Raw genomic sequence first — 14,543 nt, 5'->3', positions numbered from 1 at the left:
TACTGATCATGGGGCACTCCACCAAATTTTACCCAGGCACAATGCAGTCAGGCAAGTACTATTCTCCTCGCAACCGCCAAACCCAGACTTGTCCACTGGATTGCCAGACAGAGAAACGTGATCAGTCACTCCAGACGAATTAAAAAAGTCTAGTGCCAACGTGCTGTACTCCACTGCATCCAACACTTTGCATTGCACTTGATGATGTAAGGCTTGGATGCAGCTGCTCTGCAATGGAAACCCATTTCATGAAGCTCTCTACGAACTGTTTTTGAGCTATTCTAAAGTCCACATGAAGTTTGGAGGTCTGTAGCTATTGAAAACTAAATGTTGCCAACTTCTGCGTACTGTGCACCTCAGCATGCGCTGATCCCGCTCTGTGATTTTACGTGACCTACCACTTCGTGGCTGAGTTGCTGTTGTTCCCAATTGCAAAGATTATAATTTAATGTCTAAATATGTTTAATTATTTAGTAAGTTCTGGCCCTATTCATAAACAAGCCACCAAATGATGTAACTTCAAGAGTAACTTTTCTTTAGTTTAGACCTTTCAAAAAGTCAATAAATCCCTTCTGCCCTACCCAAACCAACTCAGCAGAGGTTGCAGAGATAACAAGGTCAATATGACCATCCCAGAGGGATATATCAATAACTTCCATTCCGAAATCACGGACGAGATCACCCTCATCAGCTGACCCACATTTTACGCATGAACAAGCAGCTAGGACTCTGTATTCATCAACATGATCATTAAAACACAAAGACCAAGACATTTGTAGTCTCATACTGCAGAAATGAGCATTAAAACACACGCAAGATCTTAAGGATAGGTTAATTTGGCGTTTTGGTTTTTAAATGAGGGGAGAGAAAGGGGAACAGAGGTGTGGAGACATCCAGTGATTTGATTTGTCCTTGTGTTGACTGACGCAAATAAGGCTTACTCGCACACACATACTCACAGACAACCTGGTGACGCATACGAATGTCACCTCCAATATTCTAAATGTAACAGCTCATGGATTATCAGAAACAAGCACACTTTATATAAGAGCATAAATGCATTTATGTTAATTATTTATGTTTCATTCTGAACATATGAAATAATCATTGTTAAAATGTTTTAGATATTGATGTGGATGACATGCAAACTCGTACCTCCCAGGCTTTAAGAAAAACACAGATGAAGCCCATCAGAGGGGAATCACTGGGATATGGAGATATATATATATATATATATATATATATATATATATATATATATATATATATATATATATATATATATATATATATATATATATATATATATATATATATATATATATATAAAGTTTCAAAAAAGAAACAGGGTGAAAAAGAATAAATTGATTTATTGACCATATACCAAATTGAAAAAATTTTTATACATATTACAGTAAAAAGTTCACAGACAATTTATCAAGTCTCTTAATAACACACACATGCACATGACCCACTTTCTCACACATTTACAAGAAATTCTGCTTATATATTTTTTTACAATCTTTAGGACTTTCAGGCCTGTAGATCTGTAATTTTCCTCTTTCTGTAGTTGATAACTAGACTAGAAGCAGTGAGGTGAGAGGACCGGCCTTTTTCCCACAGTTGAAAACTGTTTAGTCCACTCTGCCCTGCCTTAAACAAGCTTCTCTCCAAGCAATCCAATCGCTCCACCAGCGCTGATGTGTCCTCGTTGTAGGCATTCTGGGATGAGTCCATGGTCCGACGAAATCGACCAATGAAGGTCTGATAAGAGAAATGAAGACAGCTTACAGATAATATGGAGGTGCATTTATATATCCATAGAGAATGCAGGGACAGTTTTTGTAAAATAATCAAGAGGTCTTAATATTTTTATTAAGTTACACCAATAAACACAGTCAGTTTCAGCAAAATGCAACTCTTAAAATGTTATAAATTTGGCACTAGAAATGAACAAAAGTCAACTTTTTGGTGCAATACATGTAATATGATTTAAATGGAAAACTAAAAATTGTTTTCAATTTGCAATTTCACACGTAATAAAAGATTTGAGACATTCTTAATGTTAATGTAGCTGCTTGTTTATTGCAATAACCAACATTTAGTACCAGCCATAATAACTAAGCAGCAGACATTTAACGTCATAATTTAAGCCATTTACTTTCCCTAAGCTTAAATAACATGGAGTTTTAATTGCATTGACTGATTTGACACTACAGATCTGTACTTCCTATTAAACCTGCCACACCAGTCTGCCCAGCAACTGGTCAGTGCTAGTAATGATTTTAAACGCATTGCTCCCTCTACTGGATGACGTAAGAAATAGCAGATAATGCATGCATGTCCCATTACTAACCAAGGGGGTAATCTAGCACTCGGAAAGCGTTCCACCCATAGGGGCGGCCATTGCTAACCAAGCCATCACCTGCTGTTAGCATCCCATTGACTCCCATTCATTTTTGAGTCACTTTGACAGTGAATAACTTTACATCTGAGGCGTTTAAAGACTCCATTTGTCCATTGTTTATTTCTAAAGAAACACGACAATGCACAAAAGGCTCCGTTACCTTGTATCTTACACTATCGCCCCGCAGAAGCTGTTTTTGTAAAAATAGGCTAACGATTGCGTCATAGTAAGAGCTGTGCTCGCTTGCTCTTACAGTCATAATTTATTGTTTTATGACTACCTATTTAGACATGCTCACCTGGAGGATGGTATTAGCAATTTCTGGGTTTTCTGGGCTGTCAAAATGCAGCATCTGGGAGCCTAAACCATAGTAATACGGCCCCATTTTTTGCAGGTCTACAACAGCGGGATCCGCCCCAAACACTGTTCTCCAGCCCTCGCGATACACCTTCGGCAGCTCAACAGACAGCACTCGTCTCTTCTTTTCATACAGGCCTTTGGCCAGCCAGAGTGGCATCTCCATTTTTGTGCCCTGAAATGTACAAACAGAAGAATAAATCTGTGAAAAGAACAGAACTTTCCTCTCATATGAAGTTACAATCAGAGCACCATACAAAAATGTTGTAAAACTGCCAGACATTGAGGGGGAAAAGCTCCCCAACCCCTAATACGGCCAAATTGTCCCACCCCCTAATATTTGAAATTCTTGATGCTGCATTGTTTGTTGTTAGGATGACACAAAGTTGTAAAAGTAAAATTTTTAGGCAGGTCTGCCTCAGTGGTCTAACAGCTCTAGTCAATGCCAAAAAGATTGAGATGGTCAATAAAAAAAGTGAGATTTACTGTTCACACAAAAAGAGGCAAGATGTAAGATGTAAGAAGCTAAAAGTTTTATATTTGACAACGGTTTCAGGATAGAAACGACTGACAGCAATATTCAGTGATGCAAACTTAACTTTTTTAAAACCATATTTCACTGTTTTTAATTGAAAATACGCTTTCATTTACATGATTCATGTGATGGACATGTTTTGCGTTTTCAACAGGTCATCAAATAAGAGTGAAAGTGTGCATATTTTGATTAACAATATGCACAATATGATTAAAATATCCAAAAACCACTAAAACAACATTATATATTTTGTTGTGTACTTATGCGTATATATTAATTACTTTTCCAAGAATTATTAAATCCAGAGAAATAAGCAATTTTATCCATGACACAGACTGTGTCTGTGCATTGCCTATAGTGATGTCATACCCGCGTTACCCGGTAGAAAATCGAGTGTAGAAACCCTTTTTTTTGTAGAAATCATGGAAACATCAAAGACGATTTAAGTGGTCGTCTGCAGCATAATAAAAGCTCCACTGCTCTACAGCCATGTGACGCGCTTGTCTCATTAGCAGTTCTCATTCCAGCGGGCTCGTTCAGCATCACACTGCTTCATACTACAGTAACGTTAATAAATCTTTAATACATTCGCTCATCCATGAATATGATTTCTGCCCAAGTCCCGTTGGATTCTTTTCCACCAACTGTAGAGGTGAAGACTACAACTCCCATGATTCCACAAAATCAAGGTGTCCTTAAGCTATGCCTTTGTTTTGAATAAGCAACCTCTAGTGGCAAAAATTACATATCGAGCCTTTGATTTATTATATGCAAATAGTTCAAATTGATTACTTCAAATCAACAATTTAAGACACATACCTACTTCTACCACTTATTTCATTTTCTTTATTTAAATCCCTTTTCTTTTAATTATTTACTTTGAATAAAAAGACTAATCCTCCCCACCCCACCTCATCCATCCCCATTTCCACAGTGCCATCTCAATTGGAATTAGAAATGACAGTTGTGGAGATTATCATTTTTATAACAAAACATCTTGACCTTTTACCTGAAGGCTAATTTCAGAGCTGGCATTTAACATATTAAACTGACATTTCACTTTTTGCTAATTTTTTGATAAAATTACAGATTGGCTGCTCCATCTTACACTCAGAAGTAATTTAGTATTTTATTTATTTAGTTTCTTGCTTTCTTGCATGCACTTAACTGACGGAGTAAGTTATACTAAAATATGAAAACTTCGCCAAATTGTAACAGGGAAATTATGCTACAACTGAGGAACATGTAACTTAATGTGTGTAAAAAATATTTTTTATATAAATACCGTTGTTTAGAAAATTATATTTAAAAACTAATAATTTATATGTTATAAAGGTTGTCTCAAACTAAGAGAAGATCTGGTAACGTTACAAGTGTAAAACAAAAACCTTTGAAAAACAGAAGCTTTTGTGTTATCTATATACCATAGCATTAATAGAAGATTATCGAAAGGCGATTAAATGCTTTTCATAACGGTTTTAAAATAGACATTAGTGGTATAAATGTATTCGTATAACTTTACCTCCGGTATGTCACGAGTGTCGCTGGATTTCTCCAGGAACCCGAGTCTCGGGAACGCGCTCTCCGTCCTGCACGGCAGTCGCTCGTGAGACAGTAAAATATCATCCAGAGAAAAGAAATTCTCCTCCATTCCGATACCCGGAGGAATGGGCATGTAGGCTTGCGCGTCCATTTATGTATTTACTTACAATATTTGAACGATAAATGAGCAACCAAAATCCAACAGACGGTAAAAAAATAAAGACAAACTTATCAAAACAACAGCACTGTCAAGGCAGCATTTGGCGCGCAACTTCAAATGAGAAGTAATAGAGCATTGAGCAGAAGGAGCATCGAACAGGCGCGAGCAGTCGATAACAGATTGAAGAAGCCTCTCAAATACTCTTTGATTTACAGCAGCTTGGATTTAAAAAGCAACTTTTTAGGAGAGAAAAACACAAGAAGATAAATAAAAAAGGTAGGAACAAAAATATTTACATCAACATTTCAGTAATGCTTTATTTTTACGTTATGTACGTGGAAGATACAACTCTATCATGCGCATGTATTACTTTGGCCATCAGATGTCGCTGTTTCTTTAATTTACTCACGAGACGGGCTGTAATTGAAGTGATTACTTCTGTCTGTCAGTTCCGGCATGCCATTACAAGAATGCTCTCACGTAAACATAACAATGGTTTACCAGTGGCCTGTCATTAAATGGATTTATAAGGGTTACTACAAAATCATATTATCATCTTGTTGTGAATTAAAAAGTTATAGGCTACACAATGAAAGGGGAAGTTTTGGGATTGTAATTTTCTTTTCCTAAATAGAATAATTCTGCTCTTTAAAATATATATTATAAATCATAATAGTATAATTATCTTGTTCTATCAAGACTGCCACACACGTTTGTGCTTTTCATCTTCATCTACATGGCATTATATAGGCTACTCAATTCATCTTTGATTTATCGCACAACATGAAATAAGAGCACGAAGAGACAAGTCTTTTAAAAAGATAAGACAGTATTACAAGGCAGTTCTAATGGTCACAGCCAAATATGACTCGGTTATGTTTCTTTTTATGGACAAAAAATATGTTTTATTGGTCCACATAGACAGAATGCTCACCCTACTTTATTTTAATATTCTCACAATGTCCTCAGTATGACATTGCTCAATTCCCAGAACACATTAGACTGTTGTATTGTGAGATATGGGCAGGAGTTGCACTAGAAAATAATATAATAATCACGTATTTTATGCTAATTTTAAAAAGCCTCAGGGGAAGCAAATGTAATAATTTACATCTGTGTCTATTTTTGTCATGGTCCTGGTTACAAGATCATGTCTCTAAAACATTTCAGTAGCCTACGTTTAATGCAATACACACTATGATATTAGCAATGTGGTCCATACATAATTTATAAATGCAGAGATATTAATAAGCATAGTGTATTGTGGGTAGAAATACAGCAGATGCTTTGTCTTAGAAGTTTAGGCCTATATTGTCTTTTATTTTTTATTGCACTTATGTATCATTTAGTGTGGTTATTGCATTATTATCTATAAATTTTAGTACCTTATATTTGTTTTGTTTTATTATTATTATGTGTGTGTAATAATAATGCAACATGCTAAATAATAATGCCAATAAAGAACTTTGAAATTGCAAACTGAAAGAGAAAGGTGCACATTATATCACTTTGAAATATTTTTCATGTTGTGCCATGTGAATTAAACATGGTTGTCTTGTTAACTGTCAAATGCCTCTGAGATTTCATGGTTTGTTGAACTAACACACTCGCATTATGGAGATGAAAGATTATTAATTTCCCTCTAGATAGCAACTCAAGCAAGCATTTATTAGGCCTTCGACTGAATGGTTGAAAATGAAAACACGAGGAGTCCCTAAATTAAATAATGTCTGAAGGGAACGTTACTGGGTCACATCACTGTCCTCCTTTAACATCATATTCAGATCACCAAGCGGCTGTTGGAGGCGAGACGTTGTCTGTGTTAACTTCTTAATAATTGATTGTTTGGGATTGATATTGTAAATCCATTCTCGCGTTTACAGCACGCGCATCTCGCCACTGTTAATCCGCGTATGCGCAGTAACCGCCTCTATTGTCTCCCAGCAGCAGCAGCAGCAGCGCACGGACGGATCTGCGCGTGCAGGGGAGCGGCACACGCTGACCCGAATCTCCAGGCAGACGGAGGGAGGACGAGCGGACCTGGACGTATACGCTGGACGGGCATCATGACTGATGTATTTTGAGTCATTGCTCTTTGAATAAGAGAGAGTCTTTGCATTCAAAGTACTGCGGATGTGTTGTTGCGCGTGGTGATTCTGGGCAGGCTGTCCTGTCAGTTGCTTTTAAACGGAGAACGTGTTGCGTTTTTGGTCGCGCGAACGGCTTTATCAGCCCCTTGTTCCCTCGTGAGTTAAGGTGATTATTAAGACTTTAGGTCCATGATTCGACCAGGAAAATGGGCTGTTGCGTCTGCGAGACACAGCTGTTTTAGTCAGACTTGACAACCGCGGATTTTAGCGCTTGTTTTGGTCGCTTGTTTGAAGGAGGCTCGAGAAGCGCCGCAGGGCGATCCGTGACACCCTTTCCGCGACACCCCCACCCATTTTTAGCGGATACTTTTGGATGGGGGGCAAACAGAGTACGGCGGGGCGGCCCCGGGGTGCTTTTCCCGGTGTCTCGACAGATGACAGCGCGGTGCCACCCTCGGCCCACTTCGGGCACTACCGGCCAGGTGGCACGATGGGACTGCGTAGCCGCTCTGTGAGCTCCGTGGCGGGGATGGGCATAGATCACAGCGCCACGGTGCCCTTCGGGTTTTACACCCCCAGAGGAACAGACTCGGACAGAGCCGGAGGGGGGTCAGGTACGGATCCTGCTCATAACGGGAACGGATACCAAGAAACTGGCGGGGGGCACCACACGGACGGTATGCTTTACCTGGGATCCCGGGCGTCGTTGGCAGACACTTTGCCCCTGCACATCGCGCCCCGATGGTTTAGCACACATAGCGGTAAGTGATAACTCAAACTCCGCATAAACAGGGCGCAGTGGCACAAAGCTACATCGATGCCACCACATGTAGTACGGAATATCACCCGAGGGCATGCCGCTGCTCCAGTTTTGCGCCGGCGGGAGGGGGAATGCGCACGAGACCCGTCTGGCCAACGGCTGGACTCGACTGTCGCGAATTGTCTTTAATAAGCCTGGTTGCCAAACCGTACTGGGACAATTAGCCTGTGATTAAAAAGGGAGGGGGATTCAATGGTTATCATCCGCTTAGCTCGAACCACAATATGTCTCTCCGACTGGGTTATAGTGGTAGGGACTTTGATTCTCAAATCTTTTAAATCACTTCACCAAAAAGATTAGTGCACTAAGTCATTGAATCATTTGTGCGCTAATTTGTTTAATTAAAGTGATAGTTCACAGCTTCACACCAAAATAAAAATGACCCTATAATTTGCCCACCCTCAAGCCATCCTAGTTGCATGACATTCTTCTTTCATACGAATACAATCAGTTATTTAAAGAAATGGCTAATCAAGGCTCTATAATGGCAATGAATGGGAGCCCAAAATTTAAAACTTTTTAAAGTAAAATATCTAGCTTCCGGCAGACCACCGTAAGTATTCAGCTTACGAAAAAATTGTATCTGACATGATGTTAAAACTTTGAAAGTTTTAAATATAGAATTTTTTTTTCTTACACAAACCCATTGATTCACTTCAGAGGGCCTTTATTACCCCCCTGGGGCCATGTGGAGTACGTTTTTAATGGATGGATGCACTTCTTGGGATCAAATTTTGGGCTCCCATTCACTGCCATTATAAAGCTTGGAAGAGCCAGGACATTTTTTAATATAACTGTCATATACGGCTTGAGGGTGAGAAAATCATGGGATAATTTCCATTTTTATGTGAACTTTCCCTTTAATTAATTTATATTTAGTTTTGTTGGGCATGAATTTAATGTCACCATGAAATCAAAATAGGCAATTCCTTATTTTAAGGAACATTGCTGTATTTATTACAAATGATTTATCTGTGCACTGCACATCATTTATTTTATTTTTCTTAATTCACATGCTCTTGCAATGATCTCTGATCACTTACACGAGAGAGCAGCAATAAAGTGGTGCAGGTATAACACCACTTTATAGGCCAAAACAGCAGAAGTGAGTTAGCATTTTAGCAATTCCGGGATTTTGTTTAAATGGCTGAAATATGGCCCGTGGTGAACACAAGCTCAAGACACTCTCATGTTTGATTCCTCGGCATAAAATGAATAAGTATTACCCCACTTGTGATTTTTTTTAAGCTGTTACGTTTTACGGTTGCTAACTAGTGGGGGACTACAGAGGCTGTCGAAGAGATTAAATGTCATCGTGCCGAAAAGGTAAACTCAGTCTGCTTTTAATTTACAGCCTCATTATGCTCATAATTGTGCCCTTATAAACTATACTAACTCAAACGTTCTTGGAAAATGTTTTTAGATAACTCAAAAGAGTTGTCGGAAGCTTATAGTGATGGTGATGTTGAAGTCGAGCAACTTTGCAGTTTGTTTATAGCCTTACTTTAGCTTTTAACTTTTGGCACTGCATCTAGGCATCAAAATTCATTAAACTTGTGTTCATCTTTGATGATAATTATATTGATGGACAAAATGTGTAAGTATCAAACTTTTGTTGATCACAGAGCTTGTTTATTTGCGATGATCCAAAGGCCTATGGGAAAATTCTGGGGTTTTATTGAGGGAACCAGTGCGATGCTAACTTCTGATTGGCTCACAAAGTGACAGAGTCCGTTAAAGATGGCGAAGTAGTAATTCCCGAAGCTTGCATACTTTTCTGCTACACACTCAAAAGTATGTACTTTTTCTTCACAAAAAGAGTACATACTTTAAGGATGTAGTATAAGTAGGCGAATTGTGATGCAACATGATAGTTTCAGTACAATACTTTATTTTACTTAATAGATTATTTTAATTATATATTGTTATAATTCCGCATATTTGTAGATCGTTTGCACCTTTCTTATTGTGATCGAGATTATCTCACTTGACAAACTAAACTAACAACTGTCAGTCAGCAGAAGTCAACATATGAGATGCAGATCTATCTGTCACGACTGAAATGTCTTTCTCATTCGTTTTGTTGAAGTTAACGGAATATCTTATTCATTGCTGCTCTGAGTCTTGTTTAGACTAACAAAGTGATGCAGACATTCGTTTCAACCAATGCCCCTTCACCACAACCTGCACTCAAAATCATATTTATGCTATGGCAGTCCTTTAACACAGAAAAGATGTCACTTGCATTTAAAGGAAGACGGACTCGGCGCAAGGAAGTGAACAAGAACGATTCATTCAGGACTGTTACAGCACTACTGGGCTTGTCAAGGCCTGAGTCGCAGCGCTCTGATGCTTTCCAGCCTCAGTCCCTCGCTGCTCATTAAGCAAGCCCCAAATGTGGCCTCCAGAGGAATACTGCCAGATGTAAACAATCTGACTCAGTTTTTCCCTTAAAGGTTATTTCATTGACACCAAATGAGGTTCCTTTCATTGTCAGGGAACGTGGCTCATGTAAACAGGTGAGGCGTTCAGCCCTGAATGTCATGGTGTGTGATTTAACTTCTAAACAGTGATCACACACAGGTTGCCAGGTTGCTACTGTGAGTTAATGAATGTCACAGTGAACACAGGAGAGGTCAGGTGGCTTTCTAAAGGGTGGGGTCCAGGGATCATGAGGGGAAACGCTTCTAGGAAAAGTACTGCGTATTCCCCTGTGTTAAATAAAACTTAGTAAAGAGGTATATTTTAATGCGTAGAAACGCTTAATAAAATGGGAATGACTCATCTGAAACACTGACTTAAACATACCCACACATATCAAAACTGAATAAATGTGAAAACATTCACTCTGCAATTTTATTTTCCTCTTTTAAAGGCATTGTTCATCCAAAGATTTAAATGTGGTCATTTACTCATCCTCATGTCGTTCCAAACCTGTATTTTTTTACAAATATAAAATATTTGTTTGCATGTGAGTGCGAGACTATCTGTTAGACTGGCCAATTGTAGATGGAGGGAGTGTTCAGGACACCAGTTTGACACTCATTATTTTTGCAATAATGTGGCACAGAAATCTTGCCTTTTATTTAACAATAGCACATTTATGTACTACAGTTTTGTTTGACTTTTCAGAAGAAGCACATTATGGATTTGATACGTAAGCGGTAAGCTTGTATAATCTGTAAAGCTATCAACCCCCTACAAGCTCCACCAAGCATGAATGAGGCTGGATTCAATCAGTGTCTTACAAGTTAATTCTGTTTATTCTCACTAGGCAAACAAAAGTTCAGTTTGCACCAGTGGCTGGCCTACTTGCAACATATCACATATGACTTCAAGCCTACTTGCTTTATTCATTTATCTCCTGTGTCAAACTTCATCCATGTTATTTAAAGTAACTTCATTACAGTGACCATCTTTGGAAATTGGTTTCTTTCTTTCTTTCTTTCTTTCTTTCTTTCTTTATTTCTTTCTTTCTTTCTTTCTTTCTTTCTTTCTTTCTTTCTTTCTTTCTTTATTACATTTTGATAAAAAAGGACGAGGTAAATCAATAAAAAAAAATGCATTAATTAATTGTTCGCAAAAAGATAAATAACTCTTTCCCCGCCATAATTTAATGGTCCCTCCCTAGAAAGCTTTTTTATATGAATATCTGAACATGCAACATACCAAAAGAAAGAACAGACCCTCTGCTTTTAAACAAAAAAACTGTTTTCTATCTTCATGCATTTTTTTATATCAACACATGAATGTAAGTTTCATGAAATAAAAAAACAAATGCAACATTTTTTCTTTTAAAAACACATTGATTCACTTCAGAAAGCCTTTATTAACATCCATCATTAATGTCTATGATGGGTGGATGCACTTTTTTGAGCTTCTAACTCATTTGCCCGTTCACTGCCAATTTATAAAGCTTGAAAATATCAGGATATTTATTAATATAACTCCAAATTGTGTCCACCAGAAAGAAGTCATAAACACTTAGGATGGTTTGAGGGTGAGTAAATCATTGGGTAATTTTCATTTGAAAGTGGACCAATCCTTTAATGTTGATGATCGCATTATTTTGAATATGCATATGATTACATGAGAGCGCTTGTTTCTGCGTCTTCTTCGCATGTGTTTTTTGATAGGAAGATTCAGTACTCTTTAAGAAGATGCATCATTATTGCTATAGTAGGTTATTGCCATAGTAGGTTATTTGCTATAGTAGGTTATTGTTACTTGATTGCAAGAATGATCTGAATGGCTACTAGTTTGTTCTCTGTGGTTGCTAGGGCATTGCTAGTAGGGGTGTCCATGATTAACCGATTAACCGTTAAAAATTGCGTAACTGAGTGAAACATTTTGCTCGGTTAAGTGGCATCAATGACGTGCTTTGAATTAAGTTGTAATATATTTTTGCACCACTAGAGACCGCCAGAGCGCTCCCAGACATTTGTAATATCCACAAGAAGTCATGACCAGCTTTCTAACATGAAGCGGGCGAAGAAAAATACAGCGTGGGAGCACTTTAAAATTGAGAGTGACGGGGCAAAATGCAAGTATTGCAATGTAGTGCTTACCGCATTTTTCAGGCTATAAGTTGCACTGGACTATAAGTCGCATTAGGGCAGAAGCAGAGCGGGAGCCGCGCGCGCTGTGCATAACGGATCAGAAGAAAGAAAGTTTGAAGTGAGAAACTTGAGAGGGACTAGCGAAAAGCAGAGGTTACTTTAACTGTAATGAAGAAAACAAAAAAAGCTAATCGCTGACTGAAAGCAAGATGGCCAGAGCTGAAGGAACGAGTCCACAGATGCTTAAACTCTCTGCCGGGAGAGGCTCAGCCGCCGCGGGCGAGTCAAACGCTGTGTGAATCATTCTCGGCTGCATATTTTACTACATGCCCTAATCATGCAGGCGCCCTCGCATGCTCGCATTGCTCGTGAACTGGAGCGCATCTCATCCTAATTTAACGAAATTCAGCGTAGGCCTCACAGACATGAAATATATCTTAAGAAAGCTTGAAATGTCTTTTAACAATTTAAAACGAAAAGAAATAGGCTACTCTCTGATTGTGTATTGTCTATGGTTAACCGAGTATTAACCGCTAAGGGCCTCGGTTAACGGTTAATGAAAAACTTGAAAACGTGCAGCCCTAATTGCTACGATGTTCTGAATGGTTGCTAGTGTGTCCTGGAAGGTTGCTAGGGCATTACTAGGACATTTTTTTCTAATGACATTCGTATTTCATAGTTTATTTTATATTCTGATCCTAGGATATATGATTTTTATTGTCTGCCATTGCCAGGAGAAAATCAAAATTATGATTGCTTAGAAAATAACTAGCACGTCTCCCCTTAACAGACCACAAGACTTGAGACGTCATTCATGTTTGTATCACAAACAGTGTGGGACTAGTTATATATAGGCTGGACTATAAGTATGCAATAGTAGTAATGGCTTCCTTAGAAAGCGCCACTAATAATCAATAATTGCCTTTGTTTAAAGAGTAAACACTGGTGATTTAAAGTTGCCTCATTGACATTTGTTCACTTAGAGGAAGTCGTTCAGATTAAGTAGGCTCATTGTATTGGTAACAGTGTTTAATTTCCAATTAGAAAGTGGTATTTCTTGCTGATCTTTTTTTGTCAAAACTATGAATTCCATTCTGCGCTGTCATGGCAGTCTTTACGCTCTCTACATACTGTAGCTAGTTTGTTTATTTCAAAGCTGGTCCATTCATGTAGCGTTTGTGTCGAAGGCTGGTCAACTTATTGAGGCACTCACTCACCTGTTTGCTGTATGCAAGCGGATTAAAAAAGTAATCGCTCTACTAAAAGTGCTCTGTTTAATCATTATTGCTCACCCATTAGAGTACTGAGTAATCATTTACTGGCCTTCACTGCCGCGTGTGCTTTTAAAACTGATATCACAACGGAAGTCTTTAAGATTATATTTTAAGTCAACATCAACATTTTGCATTAATTGCTAACAAAATAGAGTGCTATGGTGCTGGTTTGGGTGCCATGTCTTTTAGGAATGTTGGAATTGTTGAACATCTGTGCTGATCTGTCTGGCAGCAGGATTCAAGAAATATAGGTCACTCTCTCAAATTATTTCTGCTTTTTCTTTGCCTCACTGATCTCTCTCTCTCTCGCGCGCTCTCTCTCTCTCTCCTATCTCAGGGTGTAATGCATTTAGGCAAAGACACAGATGCACATACACATGCGCTGCATCTTACTGACACAAAAGGAAGACACAGAGTTCCAAAACAAAATCAGACACACACAGACACTGGGGTAAATATATAATATATGAGAGGGAGGATATTGTGTGTGTGTTCCTTGTTTGGCAATACTTGTGAGGGCACAAATGTCCTCACTTATATAGTAAAACATGAAAACAACTCACTAGTGAGGACATTTGACTGGTCCTCACTAGTTAAAAAGGCTTATAAATCGGCCAAAACAAGTTTTTATTTAAATCTATTGTTTTGCACATGTATCTGTGATGGGTAGGTTTAGGAATAGGGGTTGGGTTAGGAGATAGAAAATATCATTAACCTGATATAAAATCAATGGAAGTCTATGTAATGTGCTCACTAATATAGTGAAACAAACCTGTGTGTTTGTGTGTGTTTTGAGGGT

General features: G+C 38.3%; 2 protein-coding genes across 2 annotated transcripts in view; one reads left to right on the top strand and one right to left on the bottom strand.

The window, feature by feature from the left end:
* Nucleotides 1-1,350: 1,350 nt before the first annotated feature.
* On the bottom strand, nt 1,351-5,327 carry gins3 (GINS complex subunit 3). Its single transcript, XM_067436494.1, has 3 exons — nt 4,822-5,327; nt 2,706-2,939; nt 1,351-1,764 (listed from the first exon to the last, which is right to left on the bottom strand). The coding sequence occupies exons 1-3, from the start codon at nt 4,990-4,992 to the stop codon at nt 1,534-1,536; spliced, it is 636 nt and encodes a 211-aa protein (XP_067292595.1). The 5' UTR covers nt 4,993-5,327; the 3' UTR covers nt 1,351-1,533.
* Nucleotides 5,328-6,823: 1,496 nt separating this feature from the next.
* The window catches only part of znrf1 (zinc and ring finger 1), a 43,704-nt gene continuing 35,984 nt past the window's right edge, over nt 6,824-14,543 (top strand). Inside the window, exon 1 of the mRNA XM_067437231.1 lies at nt 6,824-7,852. Coding sequence (XP_067293332.1) covers nt 7,465-7,852 — 388 coding nt within the window. The 5' untranslated portion in view covers nt 6,824-7,464. The remainder of the gene's footprint in view (nt 7,853-14,543) is intronic.

Source organism: Pseudorasbora parva, chromosome 25 (assembly GCF_024679245.1).
Source record: "Pseudorasbora parva isolate DD20220531a chromosome 25, ASM2467924v1, whole genome shotgun sequence".
Lineage (NCBI taxonomy): Eukaryota > Metazoa > Chordata > Actinopteri > Cypriniformes > Gobionidae > Pseudorasbora > Pseudorasbora parva.
Note: the sequence above shows the minus strand (reverse complement) of the source record. Positions and strands in the feature narration are given on the sequence as shown.

What these genes read in the sequence shown, in the direction of transcription:
- gins3 (XM_067436494.1), bottom strand. Translation starts at nt 4,992, where the DNA reads ATGGACGCGCAAGCCTACATGCCCATTCCTCCGGGTATCGGAATGGAG. An exon ending in ACACTCGTGACATACCGGAG is followed by an intron (nt 2,940 to 4,821) that starts GTAAAGTTATAC and finishes TGTACATTTCAG; the next exon opens with GGCACAAAAATGGAGATGCC. An exon ending in TTGCTAATACCATCCTCCAG is followed by an intron (nt 1,765 to 2,705) that starts GTGAGCATGTCT and finishes TTCTCTTATCAG; the next exon opens with ACCTTCATTGGTCGATTTCG.